The 19,632-nt window shown below is 38.7% G+C and overlaps 1 protein-coding gene across 1 annotated transcript in view; it reads right to left on the minus strand.

Annotated features, from left to right (window-relative positions):
* CUNH12orf56 (chromosome unknown C12orf56 homolog) overlaps positions 1 to 18,904 on the minus strand; it is a 117,251-nt gene extending 98,347 nt beyond the window's left edge. The window contains exon 1 of the mRNA XM_020990186.2: positions 18,510 to 18,904. Within this exon, the coding sequence (XP_020845845.1) occupies positions 18,510 to 18,761 (252 nt within the window). The 5' untranslated portion in view covers positions 18,762 to 18,904. The remainder of the gene's footprint in view (positions 1 to 18,509) is intronic.
* Between the last annotated feature and the right edge of the window lie 728 nt (positions 18,905 to 19,632).

A 19,632-nucleotide genomic window follows, 5' to 3' on the forward strand; every position in this document is an offset into this window, starting at 1 on the left:
CCCTTCTCATTCATCTGCACCACGTGCCCCACTTATCTGGACCCTTGAAGCATTGGTTAGATGCTTAGTGTTTGAAAATGGTTTTGTTCCCTAGAAGACATTAAACCCTGCTGTCTCATTTACACTCTTGTTTTAACTCTTGCCTGACCAATAAAAAAAAGCATTTGCTAAGCAGAGGGTAAACTTTAGCTCTCACCCGACCATCAAAATCATCATGAATCCCAAATTAGGGGAGTCTAAATGGGAGAGTATGCTGCCTTTCAAATAAGGCCTTCATTTAATTTCTATAAAAAGTTAAAATCTATTGTTTTCTCTAGTAATAATATATTATAATAATTATAATTATACACATTCTTATCATTGTTTTATGCAACCTGCAGGAGATCTTTAAAAAAAACCATCCTAGCAAAGATCTTTTTATTATCTTTCTATGGCATGTGTTCCCAGTACTTGTGGTGTGTTTCCTTAACACCTAGATTCTTATGCATAAAGAAACAAAGGTGGAGGAGTTGTTTTGTATTTACTCTTTAATATTTATTAACCACACTACAAAGGCCTAAATGATGCAATTACCTCCTTAAACTACAATTCCTAGCTGTAGCCATTCCAAAAGCTTCCTGAGTTAAATTACCCCTATTGAATGTAGATGAACAAATATATAAGTCAGGGATCTGGCTTCTATCCATTTGTTATGTTAATCCTGGTTGCAATCAGCTTATCTTGAGGACACTGAGATAATTTCTCTGTTTATTGAAAAAGAAAGTAAATAGCTTAGAAGTTAGAGACCCATTAAAAAAAAAAGAGCCTGTATCCTAGCTGCAGGGGGAAAGGTTTGAGGAAGCTTTGAAGGAAGGGGTAGAAGGTAGTGCTTGAGTTTTGGAGAAAACTAGGGATTTCAAAAGGTGAGGATGAGGAGCAAGTATATTCCAAGCACACAAAAGCTGGGGATAAAATGTCCTTCATGAGTCAGGCACAATGAGGTCAATTTAGATAGGCAGGTAGGTAGGTGATTGAGAGAGACACAGACAGACAAATAGATAGACAGACAGATAGATTTACCATGCTAAGCACTGAGGATACAAATATAAGCAAGCTAATTCCTACATTCAAGGAGTTTATATGGGGAAAGAAGGATTAGAATTATATTGGGGAAAGAAGGATTAGAATGGAGGAAGACAACACATACAGGGATATAGGAAAGAGAGGAGAAAGAGGAGTAGGGAGGATCCTGTGAGGGGCCAATGGATAGGAGAAAAGGAGGAAACGGGATTCATAAAGAGTTAAGATAAGAGAGAGGGAAAGTATAACTGGGGTTGACCGAAAATGATATGAAGAGAGGAGGTCTCCAGGGTGGCAGACAATAGACTCAGACCTGTCCATTAGGAAAATTACTCTAGCATTTCTGTGAAAGACAGATTGTAGATCAGAACTGGTTCTGAAGATACCTATCCTAAAAGTCCTCTTCTTTCTTGAAAATAGCTTCATATTGTAGAATCACCGATCTAGAGACGGACACCATTTTTACTCATAGTTTTTACTAATAATAGAATGGAAGGACCTTGAGGGCAGGAACTATCTTCCATTTTGCATTTATATTCCTTATGCTTTTTGAATTTCATTTCTCTTACGATTCACTTGTCTTTCCCTCCTTCTCCTCACTGTTTTCTCTTTCTCCTGCCTTTATTTTTCCTCCACCTTTGTTCCTCTCTCCTTTCCTTCTCTCACATCTGTGTGTTAAGCAAGCTAGTCAAGCCACAGGCATTGCACAGCTTCATTAGTAGAGTCCTGGTGCTAAAGTTGTTGCTAAACTTCTGCCTTCCCTCCATTAACCATGAATATTAGAAGGTCCAAGAATTTATCTATAGGGTAGGTAATTCCTCTGAGGTTAACTTAGAGCTTTGAAGACAGAGAAGAGAATCTTGAATTCTGTTCTCTTTCTTACTATTCTTTCTCCACACTCCCCCTTGGTGATCTCATTCCAGTCACACATTTTCAATTTTTCCTATGCAAATAAGTACCAATTCTGTATCACCAGCCCTATCTAGCCTTGAAGGATAGTCTCAGTCTTACATTTTCACTATGATATCTTACAGGCACTTCAAATTCGAACTGTTTGAGACTGAACCCATCCTGTTCGCAAAACAAAGGCATGAGGCAGGATAGAACAGGATGAGAAGAGGCGTTGGGAAGCAGCCGAGTTTACTTGAAATAAAACAACTCTTCTCCTTTAAACAATTTTCTGTTTATGATACTGCTATCCTCCAAATCACTCAGGTTCCAAAACTTGGAGATTATCTTTGCTCCTTCCTTCTCTCTTACCTCCCACATCCAATCAGTTCTGAGTGCTATCAATTCTATATCCAAAATATCTGTGATACCTGTCACCTAATCTCCATTCTCACTGCCATTATCCTGGTTCTGTCACTCATCTTCTCTCATTTGAACTATTTTAATAGTCTTCTAACTGGTGTTCCTGCCTCCAGCCTCACCCTTCTCTAAACCATCATTCACACCACTATCAAAAGGATCTTTCTAATATATGGCTCTGGACACACAGTACCTCTGCTTGAAAACCATCAGTGATTCCTCATTGCTTACCAAATAAAGCATAACAAGCTCTTTAATTTGGCATTCGACAGCCTCTGTAATCTGGCTACAATCTGCCTTGCCAATCCTGGTTTTCATGCACTCTCTGATCCAACTAAACTGGGCTGTTTCCCAACATCTGGTCTTACACACCATGCCTTTGTTTTTCACACACACACACCACACACACACACACACACACACACACACACAGAGAGAGAGAGAGAGAGAGAGAGAGAGAGAGAGAGAGAGAGAGAGAGAAATGTTCTGCCATTGCTACCTATTGAAATCCTTCCTTTCCAAAAAGAAAAGGACCCACATGTACAAAAATATTTATAGCAACTCTTTTTGTGGTGGCAAAGAATTGGAAATTGAGGGGATGCCCATCAATTGGGGAATGGCTGAACAAGTTGTAGTATACGAATATAATGGAATACAATTATGCTATGAGAATGATGAGCAGGCAGATTTCAGAAAAACCTGGAAAGGCTTATATGAACTAATGCAAAGTGAAGTGAGCAGAACCAGGAGAATATTGTACATGGTATCAGAAACATGGTTTTCTCCTTGTGGGCTGCTTCTTCTTTCACAACATGACAAATATGGAAATGTTTTACATGATTGCACATACATAAACTCCATTAGGAGGATATTACTATACTGTATTTCACCGCATAATTATTACCACCGCACCTTGGGCTTTTTTTTTTCCATCCAAAAATTGGTTTATAACCTTTCCTTGCGTATTCATCACATGGTATAATTCTGTTTGTCACGCCACTTAAAAGGTAAACAGAGCAGCAATGTATTCACCAGTGACATATAGGTACACATTTATCTCTCACACATTGCAAGCATCAAGACTAGAATTCTCAGCCCATGCCCTTTGTCAGTATATTTCCCAAAGCCAACTTGTGTGGTTTGTTTAGAGCACTGTAGTACTAACTATATTGTCACTCAACCCAATGAAGAGCTGCAGCGAGGGCAGGTGAAGCTGCCATGAGTAAGACACCTAATACGATAAGACTTACATCTTCCCAGTATTAACATATATTCACAAGTATTCTATACATCCTAATCTTGCACCAAAGATGGTTTAGTAATAAATTATTTTTAAGTAACACTGACACAATTTTTAGAACTTCACATAATGGTTGCACCCCACTTTTTTGCAAAACAACATGGCATAAAATCTGAAATGATTATGAGGTGAAATACAGTAGTCCTAGGGAAAGGCAACAAGGGCCTTAACTAAGGTGGTGGCTCTGAGAATGGAGAAAACTTCCCTGAACTTCTACTCCCATTCCCCAGTGGAAAATGATCCCTCCTTCAAGCTTTCATTTAGCCCTTTGCTTAAACCCTCCTTTTGTCCTTATCAGTTTCCACCTTTTATTAATTCTGTGCAGGACTCAACCCCTCCTAGTAGGTTGTAAACTCTTAGAGGACTGGGATGATGTTGTTTTTTACCTTTATGTTTCCAGTGTCTTGGGGCAATTAGGTAGTGAGTGGATAGGAGTCAGAAAGACTCATCTTCATGAGTTAAAATCTGGCCACAGATACTTCCTAGCTATGTAACTCTGGGCAAGTCACTTAACCCTGTTTGCCTCAGTTTCCTCATCTGTAAAATGAGCTGAAGAAAAAAATAGCAAACCAGTATCTTTGCCAAGAACACCCCAAAATGGGGATCACAAAGAGTTAGACATGACTACACTATTACAACAACACCTCCAGTGTCTATCACAGTGCCTTGGTTCATAGAAGGCACTGGCCTGAGTTCACTGAATTGACTCATATTGTGAAAAAAAAATAATGTGTAAGAGCATAGCACCTTTTGTAGTCAAGCAAACGAATTTTGTAAGCAGGAAATGAAGTTTGCCCTCTCAATGCATGGTTGGAAACCAAAAGACAATCAAGTTGCCAGGTTCATTAGCTCCTGAATGTATTTGCTAAGTGATTTTATTTCCCTTATTTTGGAGGTGCTTGAACAGAACCACTCCATCTTCTCACTTCTTTAATCCATTGGCTTTGTTAGGTTGTGGCTTATAAGATTCATCCAATAAGGGAGAGAGCAAGGGAAGACAATCAGCCATAGCATTTAGTATCAGAGCTATTATAAGATTCATCCAGTAAGGGAGAGAGCAAGGGAAGACAATCAATCAGCCATAGCATTTAGTATCAGAGCTATTCATCTAGAAGGGAGCATGCCATCCACCAGCTCAGGAGTTAGTTCAAGAGAGCCTGAGGCATGGCTGAGAGAGCAGAGATATACATTCTCCAGATAGACAGGCATGGGCACATTTCAGGGAGCAGAGAAGAGAACCAACCATTGATTCAAGAAAGAACTGGCCCTGGCAATTGAGAGTCAAGCTGTGGAGAGGACTCCACGAGTAGAGAAGGGGCCTACAGTACTACAGGCATGAGATGCCTTGGCCCCAAGTATTTCCCATACACGTACCTCACTATTGTTATACTCTGTTTGTTCCCATTCTTCCGATGGACACCATATTTGTGATAGAATGCACTCCAATTTTATGGGGGTAAGTTTTGTTGCTATTGCTTCTGCCATATGTTATCTTAGTAAATACCTTTACTATGAGTTAACTGTGTCTTCTGGCTATTAAGGGGAAGCTCACTGGTGGGGGCTTGTGAGTGACAGTTTTAGGAATGCAGATGTTTAGAAACTATGGGCACAGCAGCTACCCTCTAAAGAGTGAACTTACAAATATGCTTATAAGTCGGGTGATTAAGCCAAAGAGGAGCATTCTCCATCCAAACAGTAGGGTATAAAGCTTTAGAAAGATTAAAAGTATGGTGATAACATTTATATCATGAAATACTGAATTTTAAGGAAGGAATATGACATCAGTTTTGCTTTGTTTTTTTTTAAGAGCAAAGAACATTATTTTTAGGCAATTTACAGGTGATAAGTAACATAAGATTGCTGCCAGAAATTTCAACAAAGCTAATTTAATATCCATAGGTGATAAAGAGCTTCTTATTACCAAGTTTGACACTGACAGCACTGGTAAGAAAGGAATGACTTCAAGTGCCTCCTTATGCCTGAAATCAAGGTCGTTGTCCTAAAATTAAGTGACAGATGGTAACCTGACATAGCTAAATTCAAACCCCTGCTAACACATGTCTTCTGGAGTTCACTCTTAGCTGTGAGATTGCCTGAATTTTTTCAGTCATCTTAATAGCCGGGACATTGGCAGGAAATAGAAAATTAAAGTTTTATAATACTTTATGATGGGGATGTGTTTCCTTTGTATCAAATAATAATAGCCTTTTGAAGGAAAGAAGCTATGCTCTTCCATTTTACTACTGATGTCTCTGTTATGAAAATGCTAAATCTTGGTATATTAGAATAATGGGAGCAAACAAAAGAGAACTCCTGATCTGCTGAGGGCCACTTCCAGTGGGTTACATATGTTATAGCTCAGAGCTGAAGGACTTTTGGATTTGAAGCAAACCTTGGATGGTCCCTTAATTCTTCCCCACTGCCTTTCATGACAGTGAGAAGCATGGAAGGACTGCATAATTTTTAAGAGTAGTAATTCTACCCTTGGATACACTCTCTTTTAACTCCCCAGAATACTTGGTATGTAACTCTCTCCTTCTGGAACTTGCCCTGAGGAGTAAAAGAAAGGCATTCAGGATGATAAGCCCAAGCCCTTTATTAACTCTAAGATATGGACCTGAAGGGAATTTGGACATTGTAGGTAGAACCAAGGTGAATGTGAAGGGCTGATTTCTCAGTCTCAGAAAACATTTGATCTTTTAAGTATCAACTTCAAGAAGAGTATAATGGTAGTTATAAAAATTACTGCTTAATATTTAAGGCTTTGTTAAAGCACACTTGTGAGTTTTTAAGGTTTTATGCACTTCTTTAATGTGCGAGAAATAAATAGCTGTCCCATACCTGATCTACATTGTATATCACATACTTTCCACTCCCTTTTTGTAAAAACTCTGGACATGAACCAAACCTAAATTTTAAGTGATTTTCCCTAGGTCTCTAAAGTGGGAGGCATAAAGAGCAAAACTTTTCTATGAGGCCAAACCCCTCCTTCACCCCCCCCATGACTGAACCTGTCCATTCACATGGATTCAGACCTAAGATCCTCTTTAGAAAAAGAGGGAAAGAACCCCTGTTTTCAGAAACATAAAGCAGTTCTTTGTTGTTTGATTTTGGACCAGACCTGTGATTTAAGTAGTGTAGGGAATTCCTGGTGAAAAGACTTCAACTACCAATGAAGTAAAATAACTGTTGTATGAATTACTTAAAGCGTTGTCAAGGCCACTAAGAAGTTAGGCAAATTACTCAGCTTCACCCAGCCACTATATGTCAAAGGCAGGACTTTCTGACTCTGAGGCCAGCTCTCTATCACAACATGTTGCTTCTCTTTTATAAAGTTATTTAATAGTAACAACAACATATGAAGCTCTTTAAGGTTTATGAAATACTTTCTTGACAACTTTGTAGGCTAGACCTTAAAGAAAAAGTTTTTTCTCCCCTAATCTGTGTCCCCTCTCTCTTTACTACTAAATAAAAATAATTTGGTTAAGTTATACATACCCTCTTTCAATATTTTAATACTTAAGTGATCTGTGATCTCACAGATATAGGCATTCCCTCCCTTGGTGTGGAATGATGCACATCCACACCCTCTTATTCTATGCAACTTTCTATTCTTACATAATCCTAAAGAGAAAATCCAGTCAACATCCTGGAAGCCTCCCTTTATGCTTTTCATTATTCCATGGGGATCAGATTTTTGTTTTTACCCCTCATTCTTACCACATGACCAATCTACACCCTTCCCTGAGTAAACTTCTTACTAGCTCTATCTCTTAAAAATTAACAGTAACAGGGGCAGCTAGGTGGTGCAGTACATAGAGCTCTGGCCTCAGAGTCAGGAGGATCTGAGTTCAAATCTGGCCTCAGATACTTGACACTGACTAGCTGTGTGACCTTGGGCAAGTCACTTAACCCTGATTGCTTCATCAAAAAGCAAAAAAAAAAAATTAACTAACATAGAATACAGGAAGTCAAAAGAACAGAGTACTGAGGGCAGTTGATGTTCCAAAATAAGGACTTTTCATGGCACGTAATAGTAGCGTTAAACTGAGATGTGACAAAATTAAGATGAAATAGATGTTTGTTTTGGTTTTTATCAGTGAGACAATATTCATATAGAACTTTACTATGCAAGCTTCCTTGCTGTGATAACTAATGCCTTATGGCTATTATAGATTATTATTGGATAGCTTTAGTCTTGAAGGTCCAGGTTGTCATTTCCCCATGCGCTCACATTTATCTTTCTTCCCAGAGAATTCTTTTCAAAAGCCTGACTTCAAAGGGAGCTTGAAACATGAAAGAGACATTTAAGACATAGAATGAATAAGAATCTGGTCTCACATAAAACAAAAAATGACATATAAGAAAGCTGGCATTTAAACCAACTGGAGACCAGATTTGCTTTAGGGAAAAAAAAAATAATTCATCTGTATTGAAAGTAAACCACTTTTTTTTTTGATGACTCCGTAATTAACTGTGTCAGATTAATTTAATTAACATATGACCTGAAGTATATTGTTTAAATCCAAATTTTGATTGGAATTTAACTATAGAAGAATCTAATTCTTTTGCTTTGTTACCTAAAAGCAAAGTAAATATTCTCCTTCACAAAAATATTGGACTATAGGGGAAAGAGAGTTGGACTTAGAGTGAGGAGACTAGACAAGCGGGTCTAGTCCCATCTTTGCCACTGACTCATAGTGTAGCCATCGCCATGTCATTTCTCTATGTCCCGCTTTAGTCATTTGTAAAATGAGAGGATTTCTAAGGTCCCTTATAGCTCTCCCTCCTATTCTATAATTCTAGGTCTAAAACTGAATCCATCTGCTCTCTAACACTGGCTCCCATTCCTAATTTACCTTCACCTGTCGACTATATCAACCTTTTAGTTACTCAAGTATGAAACCTTGTAGTTATTCTGGATCCATACCTCTTCCTCATCCCCATTTCTGATTGGTGACTAAGTTCTATCATTCATGCAACTGTCCCCTTCTCACTTCCACAAGTCCAATTTAGACTTTTAAAAATAAGGCACAGGGGCAGCTAGGTATCGCAGTAGATAGAGCACCAGCCTTGGAGTAAGGAGGATCTGAGTTCAAATCCAGCCTCAGACCCATAACTGTGTGACTCTGGGCAAGTCATTTAACCCCAACTGCCTCACCAAAAAAAAAAAAAATTAAATAACATACAACAGTAATAGCAACATTGTATGCTGACCGACTTTGTTAGACTTAGCTCTTCTGAGCAATTCAATGATCTAAGACAATTCCAAAAGACTCATGATGGAAAATGCTATCCACATCCAGAGAAAGAACTATGGAGTCTGAATGCAGATCAAAGCATACTATTGTCTCTTTTTTGTTGTTTTCTTTTGTTTGTTTTTTTCTTTCTTGTGGTTTTCCCCTTTTGTTCTGATTCTTCTTTCACAACATGACTAATGTGGAAATATGTTTAATATGATTGTACATGGGGAAGAAGGAAGGGGAGGAAAGGAAGAGGGGAGGGGGGAACTCAAAATCTTATAAAAGTGAATGTTAAAAACTAAAAATAAATGATTTTAAAAAATAATAATGTACAAATAAAACTATTTTAAGGTGTATAATATTATGAAATAAGATTATTCACTTTCTGAACTCAGCAGCAGCTCTGTTCACATTTTTAGGCAGGGACTGGCTGAAAATGTAGCAATTATGTAGTTGTCTTTGTTTTCTAGTGTCTAGCAGGCTACTGATAATCAAAATGTGTCAAATAACAATAAACACTTTGGCAGCAAGTGACCAACTGTTCCTACAATTAGAGCCTAAGTGCAATTAATTACATCTATAATTAATTATCATGCAAATATGCACATATTGAGGACAAAGCTGAAAAAAAAGAGACCATCAGGCTTTCAGTCCATAATCAGCTCTCTATTCTTTCTACACTCACTTCCTCATAGACTTTATTCACTCCCATGACTTTGAAGATCACCTCTATACAAATGACATTCCAGCCTTGCTTTTCATTTCCACTAAAATCCTATTTTTGTCCAAATGCCTTTGGGACGTTTCTGTTCAACCAGTCATCCCTACATCAAACTTAGTACTACAATATGACTATGTTTTGCCTATCTTCATATCCTCCAGTGCTTAGCACAGTGCTTGGCACATAGTAAGGTCCTTAATAAATGCTAGTTGACTGACAAAATATGTCATGCTCATTCTTACTGCCAAACCTTTGCTCATACTCTACCTTCTACTCCTTCCCCCCTGAAAGCCTTCCCTCATAGCCATTACTTTCAAGTTCAAATCTCATCTCTTTTTTGGGGGGGGGGGTGGATGAGGCAATTGAGGTTAAGTGACTTGCCCAGGGTCACACAGATAGTAAGTGTCAAGTGTCTGAGGCTGGATTTGAACTCGGGTCCTCCTGACTCCAAAGCCCGAGTTCTATCTACTGTGCCACCTAGCTGCCCCCTCAAATCTCATCTCTTTTTAAAAAAAAAGTATTTGTATAGGGCAGCTGGGTGGTGAAATGGGTAGAGCACTGGCCCTGGAATCAGGAGGAGTTCAAATTCTGTCTCAGACACTAGCTATGTGACCCTGCACAAGTCACTTAACCTTGATTGCCTCCAAAAAAATAAAAAAAGTATCTGCACCCTAAGTACAGCCATCAAAGTTGGGGATGGAGGACCTACCAGATATTGGTACAACCTACTTAAATATGTCAGAGTTAGGTAGTCAGAGAGTTGTTCAATTATGTTGTAATGTAGAGTGTGTGAAAGGGAATAATATGAGAAGGCTAGGAAGATGGTATTGCCATGTTATGGAAGGTCATCAGAAGTTTAAAATTTATTCAAGAGGCAATAGGGAGAAAATAGTTTTGTGCAGAAGTGATATGACCAGATTATGGATAAGAAAGATCATTTTGGCAGTGATATGAAGGATGAATTAGAATGATAGGAGGGGTATGATAGGTGTTTTTCAAGTATTTGAAAGGTGATATTATGAAATATCTCTCTGCTTGGCCCTAGAAGGCACAAAAGACTTTTGAGGAGGGATAGGATAAAAAGAGAGAGAGAAGGATAGTTGGGAAAAAATAGAATGGAGGGAAATACACAATTAGTCGTTATAACTGTGAATGTGAATGGAATGAACTCACCTAGAAAATGGAAGTGGATAGCAGAATGGATTCGAAATCTGAATCCAATAATATGTTTACAAGAAATACACTTGAAACAGAGAGAGACACATAGAGGGAAAATAAGGGGCTGGAGCAGAATCTATTGGGCTTCAACTGAGGTAAAAAGGCAGGGGTAGCATCATGATCTCAGACAAAGCAAAAGCAAAACTAGACCTAGTTAAAAGAGATGAGCAGGGAAACTACATTTTACTAAAAGGTACCACAGACAATGAAGTAATTTCAATATTAAACATACATGCACCAAATGGCATAGTATCCAGATTCTTAAAGGAAAAGTTAAAGGAGTTACAGGAAGAAATGGACATCAAAACTATACTAGTAGAGGACTTCAACCTTCCCCTCTCAGAACTAGATATATCTAACTGTAAAATAAAGAAGTTAAGGAGATGAATAAAATTTCAGAAAAGTTAGTATGATAGACCTCTGGAGAAAATTAAATGGAAATAGAAAGGAATATATACCTTTTTCTCAGCTTGACCATGTATTAGGGCATTAAAAACCTCATAGACAAATGCAGAAAAGCAGAAATGTTAAATACACCCTTTTCAGACCATAATGAACCAAAAATAACATTCAAGAAAGGATTGTGGAAACATAGATTAAAAATTAATTGATCAAAAGAAAAAAAGGTTCTCTTGGGATAAGAGAGAACTGAGAAGGCTTACAGGCAGAAGAAAAAATGCCAGTAGAGAGAAAAAGATGGAAAATGTGTGAGAAAACATGAATCATCAATACAGCAAGGTTCTAGAGGAGACAGGAAAAGATTGAATAAAAAATATAAATGGGGCAGCTAAGTGGTTTGGTGGATAGACCACCGGCTCTGGAGTCAGGAGGACCTGAGTTCAAATCCAGTCTCAGACACTTGACATTTACTAGCTGTGCAAGTCACTTAATCCTGATAGCCTCACAAAAATAAAATAAGATAAAAATGTAAGTGGAAGAAGGGTTAGCCTTTGCAAAGAAGGATAACTACCTCAACCTCTGAGAACAGAGAGGAAAAGTCTCATGGCTGACAACATAGAATGTTTCTGAGATAAGGGTAATGGAATAAGGCTATGAATAGCTCCAGCCATCTAGCAAAGTTGGAGGAGAGGTCATTTTCTGAGAAGAAGTGAAGTGAAGGTGCCATAGAAGCTTGAGAAGGTTTGAAATAGCCATTGTGGGGAATGTGATAGAGTGAATCATAGATGAATAAAATATTTTTTCCACGTGCAAAGTATATGCTGTTCATATGTTCATGTATGTCCATGAGAGTTGTCTAAAAGTGGTTCACAGAACATTGAGAGATACCTCTCTCAATACTGCTTGTCTAGGGCCACAATTTTCATTCATTATGAAAAAAAAAAAAGCTGCTTTCTCAAAATCATGCAATGATCAACTATGATTGACTTAGCTCTTCTTAGCAATATAAGGATCCAAGACAATTCCAAAAGAATCATGATTTAAAATACTATCTACCTCCAAAGACAGAACTGATGGAGTCTGAATGCAGACAGAAGCATGTATTTTCATTTTCTTTAGGCTTTTTTATGTTTTTTTTCCCTTTTGTTCTGTTTCTTCTTTCACAACATGACTAACGTGGAAATACGTTTAACATGATTTCACCTGTATGACTTATATGAGATCACTTGCCATCTTGAGGAGGGAGGGAGAAAAATTTTGAAATCAAAATCTTATAAAAAATAAATGTTGTGACTAATGTGAAAATATGTTTAATAAGAGTGTGTATGTACAGCCTATATCAGATTGCACACCATCTTAGGGAGGGAGGTGGAGAGGTAGAGGGAGAAAATTTAAAATTCAAAAGCTTATGGAAGTGAATGTTGAAAACTAAAAATAAACTAATAAAAAATAAAGCTTTTTTAAAAAAATAAATGTTGAAAAGTATCTTTACATGTAATTGGAAAAAATAAAATACTATTTACATTTTTTAAAAAGCTGCCCAGTAAGTAGATGGCTGGCTACTGTTCTCACTCAAGATTCTAGAGTAATGTCCAAAGAGAAGCAAATATTTTACATAAAGATGGATTTAGCTATAACCTTCCAACTTGGGGAATTTTTGATGAGCCTGAATTTTTTTAGTCATATTTTAATTTATTTCATTAAACATTTCCCAATTACATTTTTATTTTTAAATTTAAAAAAATTCCAATTATATGAAAAACTTATTTCAACCTTCATTTTTAAAAATTTGCTAATACAACTCTTTGTGATCTCCAGCAGGTATATTTTTTTCTACCCAGACTTTAGGATAACAGTCCCTAAAGGAAGTCTGAATAGAATATCTATTTTTGGAGTAATAAGGTCTGTAAGTATTCCTGGCATGGAATAGTCAGCCATATTGTCCAAGAAAAAATGGATTTTGCTTTAAGGATTCTGAGATACACCTTGCTAAGGTTGGAGACAATCTGGATGGAGGACTGTCAGAAAAACCTGGACTGGAAATCATTGCCTCTAGGCAAACAGATTGAGCCACAACCTAGAAAAGCTAAGCATATAGCAGCTGCTACACCTGTAACCAAAAGAGGTAAAATCCTCGAAATTTCCCAATATGGAAAGGACTGGGGGGGTCAAAGTGAGGTCTTTTCAGCCTAATCTCCAAACATGGATAATAGGATCAGCAATAGTCTATCTCAGAACAGGCAGTAATAGGTGATTTTGTTTATGACTTCATTTTCTCCTTCTATTGATTAACTATGTAAACAGAAAAATTCTCATTAGTTTATCCCTCCAGGGATCAGGCAATTTAAATTTTCAGGTGGCCAGATTTTCACTATTGCAAAACATCTACCCCCTCAGGAATAATATAGATTTTTTTAAATTAAAAAAATTTTTTTTTACTATTGTAGTCATGATGGCTAGCCCTGGATTACTCATAAGAACATAAGAATGCCTCCTTGGCTTAGATCCATGGTACCTCCAGCCTATGATTCCTCCTCCTACAATGGCACTAAAAGGACATTTTTGGGAGGACAAATTATCTCTTTATAGTATACCTTAGAAGGTAAAAACTATACCTCCAACCACCACTATTTTCTCTTAATAACTCACCATGAAAATAGCATTCCTAAATGTATATAAAAGTTGAAGGCATGCTTGCATGTGGAGGGGGGCTTGAAGGCAATATGCCTTCAAGCCCACGTACATATACATATAAATAAATTATATATATATATATATATACATATATGTATATATATATATATATGCATATATATATATATATATGCATATATATATATTCAACCATATTACCCTGTAGAGTAGTAACAAGTATTTGCTTTCAAACAACTATTTTCAAGAATCAAGACATGCCTTCTTTTTACTGTTTTAAGATTTGATTGGAGAGACAATGAGGCATAATGTATTGACTGTATTGGCCTTGGAGATAGAAAATCTGCGTTCCAGTACTGTCTCTGACAAATACCAGTTCTCTAAATTGCTCAGATATATTAGAGGATGGCAATTCCACACTGGGATTTCCATATATCCATGAAATTAGAGAGTCAATAGACATAGTGGATAAGGAGGTAGGTGGCCTTGGAGTCAGGAATACCTGGGTTCATATTCCATCTCTGATATATACTAGATATGTCCCTGGCAAGTCACATAACCTTTCATTGCTCCCAGACAATTCCTTAAGACCATGAGTTATAGAGAAGGTACCAACCCGCATTGATAGAAGGAGTTCTTCAGGAGGAGCTCCCTTAACCTATAAAATTAAAGGATTGGTCCAATCAAGGAAATTAAATTATAGGTCTAAGCAATGGGAAAAAAAACGATTAGTGAACAAAACTGTATCTACCTTAATTTATGCTTTTTTTTTTGGACACTATCAGCATTAAGTGACTTGCTTGCCAAGGGTTACACAATTAGTAAATGACTAAAACCGCCTCTTGAATCTAAGGCTGGTGCTCTATCCACTGTGCTACCTAGCTGCCCCATATTCTTCTTAATGGAAAAAATAACACTGGCTCATATTTCTGTAGTTCTTTAAGGTTTACAAAGTGCTTTCTTTGGAACAAACCTGTTGGATATGTACGGGAGTAAAATTTTAAGCCAAGGATCTGTGAGGTTTTTTTCAGGTGGGAACTCCCTCCACCAAAGAGATAGCAAACTAAGCTACTAGAGAGTGCCTGCTAGTCAAAGAATTTAAGGGACCCACCCATAGTGAAACATTTTTTCTCCATTTCATGAATGAGGAAAATGAAGCAGAGAAAAGGTCAGTAACTTACTCAGAGTCACCCAGCTAGTAAAAGCTAGGAATCAAACCCAGGTCACCTAGTCCCAGGTACAGCTGTCTTTCTGCTGGTCCACAGAGTCTCATCCAATTCAGTCGTAACCCCTCCCTCTGCCTACGTCTTTCCAGACAGAAGAGTCTATAATTTTCAGGGATCGATTATCCTGTACATGATACATTGGATTCAATTCAACAAGCATTATTGAAGACCTGCTTCATGTACAGTGTTATAGCAGGATAGAGAAGTATATATAAGATATGACCTTTTGGTACCTACAATGTCATCAGGAAGATAAGATAAGAGACACAGGATACAACTAGGAGACAATGTAAGAAAATATAAAGTCAAATGCCAAAAATAATGATAGCTAATATTTCTACAGCACTTTACATTTTCCAAAACATTTGATGTATATCATCTCATTTAATCCTCACAACAACTCTGTGAAGTATTATTATTGTCTTCATTTATGATTATTCTCCATGAGGAAACTGGGGCAGACAGGTTAAGTGACCTACCCAGGGTCACACAGATAATAGGTGTCTGAGGCCGTAATTGAACTCAGGTCTTCCTGACTCCAGCTACTTGTTATTCCTCCTAGCTACCTGTAAAAAGTATGGGGTAAAAAATAAGTGCTAAAAAAGAAAATCATTATAGACCTGAGTGATCAGAGAAGGCTTCATTATGGAGGAGAGAGAGAATAGCAGACAGTGTCTTAGTTGGGGAGCAAATATGGCCTTGAACAAATATGACCTAGTACAATGAGAAACAAAAATCCTGATTCAAACACAGGACTCATGTTAGGGAGTTGTGTGAATTGAACTTGGGTAAGTAGAGTGGGATCAGATTAATCAGGACTTCATTTCTCTCCCTGTCTCACCTCAGCTTCCCCCACACATATCCTTCTTTTTTAAGGGGAAGGTATTATTTTGGCTCCTTTAGGATATTTCAAAGTTTATTGTGATATGAAACTCAAATTGGTCAGTCTTGATACTCATCAGTTTAAATTCAAAGTGAGATTTGAAACAAGAGTCTGAAAAGAAAAATCAATGTTATTTATAGAACTATGGAAGCAGAGTTGAGATGAGGTATTTGTGAACCTTAACTAAGGTTTGAAAACAAGGCTTCTCTTAATTTTGAAAATCTCAGTCTTCTCTGTGTTACTATCCAATAGATGCTTTGAAACTTCTTCACTCACACACACACACACACACACACAACACAACTATGAAGAATAGAATTTGTTGCCCCCTGAAAAAGTATTTTGTTATTCAGTTATTTTCCAGTCATGTCCCACTCTTTGGGACTCCATTTGGGGTTTTCTTAGCAAAGATACTGAAGTGGTTTGCCATTTCCTTTTCCGGCTCATTTTACAGATGAGGAAACTGAGGCAAATAGGGTGAGGTGACTTGCCCAGGGTCACACAGCTAGGAAGTTTCTGAGGCCAGATTTGAATTCAGGAAGATGAGTCTTCCTGACTCTAGGCCCAGTAAGCCACCTAGCTGCCTGAAAAAGTATATTAAAAGTAATATAAAAAGTGCCCCTCAATATTTTAAAAATATTTTGAAAGGTATCTCTCCTTCACTACCACCTTCTTTCATATTATGTCCTAGGCTACCTCTAACCCTGATCTAAACACAAGGACTCTCTTTTGTCTATAGTATTCTGTATTTCAGGTGGCTTCTATTTCAAATTATTTTGATTTTTATTCTGTTCCACCTCTAACAGTAATGATTTCAGTAATGTTGGGCAGGTGGACAGGGGCTGGATGACTCAAACTCCTTAAGCAGCTACCAACCAAAGATATCTTAAAATAAGAATCCCACTATTAAGAAAACATGCTATGACAAACAAGGGACCAAGTGGGGCAGCTTGCTTAGATGAGATGTAAAATCAAAAACAATTATGTAATGTAGAGATATGTAAAGTGTAGCTATAAACATTGGAGATAGAGCTGTTATTCTGTATGACTTTGTCCAAAAGGCATATACTATCTTAAGGCATCAGATAGAGTAGTCAGTGCTGGGCAACAAGTTTGTGATTTTGTCATGCCTGTAAAAGAGGAATTTTTTTTTCTCCTAGGGCAAAAGCAGTTGGTAGGGGATAAACTCAGTACTGTAAAGGCAGTCTGATCATACAAGGAGAGGCCCATTGCAGAGTCCAGCCTGCATCCTCATGGTGAGCAGGTGAGTCCCATAACCAAGAAATGATGCCTCATAATGGTTGTGGTTTGGTTTTATTTCTTGGCTTAAATTTAGGGTCATGGATAGTTAGAGTTGGAAGACAGCATGGAACAACTGGTCCAATATCTTCATTTTGAAGATAAGAAAACTGAGGCCTAGAGTTGTGAAATGACTTGCCTAAGGTCATGCAAGTAGGAATTGATGGAGCTGGAAACTGAACCTGAGTCATTTTGACTCAAAAACCAATGATTTTTCTACTATATGACACACTTACTTTTAGAGATACTCAGTACTGGTCAAACTCTATCCAGACTCAAAGGAAAAGTACACAACTTTTCTGATCTTTATACTGTTCCTTTTTTCTACCTTAAAAATTTCATGATGTCTCTCTGTCTCTGTCTCTCACATACCTATGTAGTAGTAGGTTTTTCTTTCAATCTTTTCTTAAAGTAGAAAGAGAAAAAGTTGTCTAGTTTTAAAAAAATGAAAGGTGAGGACATCGAGGTGCTTTTTTGAAGAGGCAGAGAGAATTTTCCTGGTAAAGAGAATTTGTTTTGTTCCTAACTAAGTTCAGAGCAAAGAAATAATTCTAGTAGAAAAAAGCTGGTCGGGAACCAGCTGTGCCAGCTTCTCCCTAAGGTGTGCAGAGACTCAGGAGAGGGGAAGAGCAAATAAGGCTAGACACTACCCCCAGTGGGAAAAAACAGGGTGGGGATGGGTGGAATATATCAGGAAAACAGGTCAGAGTGAGAGAAACCAAGAACAATGATAGGAAAGGAACCTTAAATCAATTGCTTCTTCATAAAAAGTTTGGAGACAACTTGATTACTGAGACACAAGAACTGGAGGGGCGAAGGGAAGGGTGACATAAAAGGTTGGGACTTGGAAAGGCTACCATAGAAGCTCTTAGCTCTCCAGGAACCAGTTTCCTCATACCTATATTCCAATACATTCACATAGGGGCCTTCAAAAGTCAGGTGGGGAAAAAACAAATGTGTCTGGGACCGGAAAGGAGATTCAGTGTTTCTTTTACCTGAATGCTGTGGGTAAAAAGCAATGTGGAGATGGGAGCTGGGAGGGGAGAAGAGAGGATTATTGGAAGGAAAGTGACCATTTCTGTCCTAACCCCGATCCCCCTGCCCCAACAGTGACTCTCCTCCCCATTCCAGTCTCACAGACTGAAGGAAGGATGGAGGAGAGGGGAGAAGCGGGATCTAAGGCGCAGCCCAGACTTCTCACCAGATCAATGGCCAGGACGTCCTTGAGGGCCACGACCCCTCGGATGGACTTGGGCGGGTTCTCGGTCAGGTAGATGAGCTTGTCGCTGAGCACCGCGTACTTGAAGGTCCTGTGCTCTGTGTTGGAGACCACGATGCAGAGCTCGTAGGCGCGGATGGCGTCGTACACCTCCTGCCGCAGGTGCCGCTTCAGGAAGGAGTCTAGACGGCTGTTCCTGCGGCAGGGGAACCCCACCTGACCAAAGCCAGCCATGCACAGCGCCGGGGCCGGAGACAGATGCCGGGCTTCGTCAGTGGCACAGAGCGCCCCTCGCTGGCACCGCACTAGGCTGGGAGTGCTGAGCGGACGGAGTCAGCCAGCGAGGAGGGCTCAGGGCCCCTCCGCGCCACACACTCACCTCACCTCGCCTGGTGCCAGTCGTCCCTCCCCCAGCCTTGGAACCTGTGGACGCCACAAAGCATCCTGGTCCGCCCCGTCTCAGTTGTGCCTCGACTCTGGCTTCTCTCCCCTGGGAAGGGACAGGGTCCGCCCGGGGATTGCTCCCTTTCCGCAAATCCTGGAAGGGAACGGGACTGTTGAGCTCCCAGCTATGAACCCACTTAGGTTTAGACCTAAGGAGTTTATTCCTTACCCCATCCTCTATTCGGGGTTTTAATCCACGCCCCAACTAAAAAGAAAAGGTGGGATATTATTCCTTTAATCAAAAGTCAAGGATGATGTGGGTCATAGATTTAGGGGGTAACACTAACCATCTTATTTTACAGGTGAAGAAACTGGGATCCAAGAAGGTAGTGACTCAAGATCACACTGGGATTAGACCCCTTCCTTGCATTTGAACCCACGTCCTTTTGACTTCAGAGCCAGGGCTTCTTCCGATCTACCACACTGCCTCCTTATGGGGGTGGGGGATGGGATAGTAGAATAACACTGAAGACAGATCTGGTCTTTGGTTTCCTAATTCCTTTCTGTAGTAACCACTGGCTAGCTAATGGGTGTTAGATAAATACTAGTTGGTTTCAGAAGTTGATAGGATTATAGATTTAGAGACTGAAGGAAGCTTTGAGGTTAATACAAGTTCCTCAGAGAAGTTAAGTAACTTGTCCAGAGTTAATACAAGTAGCAG

The sequence above is a fragment of the Phascolarctos cinereus genome, unplaced genomic scaffold (genome assembly GCF_003287225.1).
Source record: "Phascolarctos cinereus isolate Bilbo 61053 unplaced genomic scaffold, phaCin_HiC Scaffold_1;HRSCAF=81, whole genome shotgun sequence".
Taxonomy (NCBI): domain Eukaryota; kingdom Metazoa; phylum Chordata; class Mammalia; order Diprotodontia; family Phascolarctidae; genus Phascolarctos; species Phascolarctos cinereus.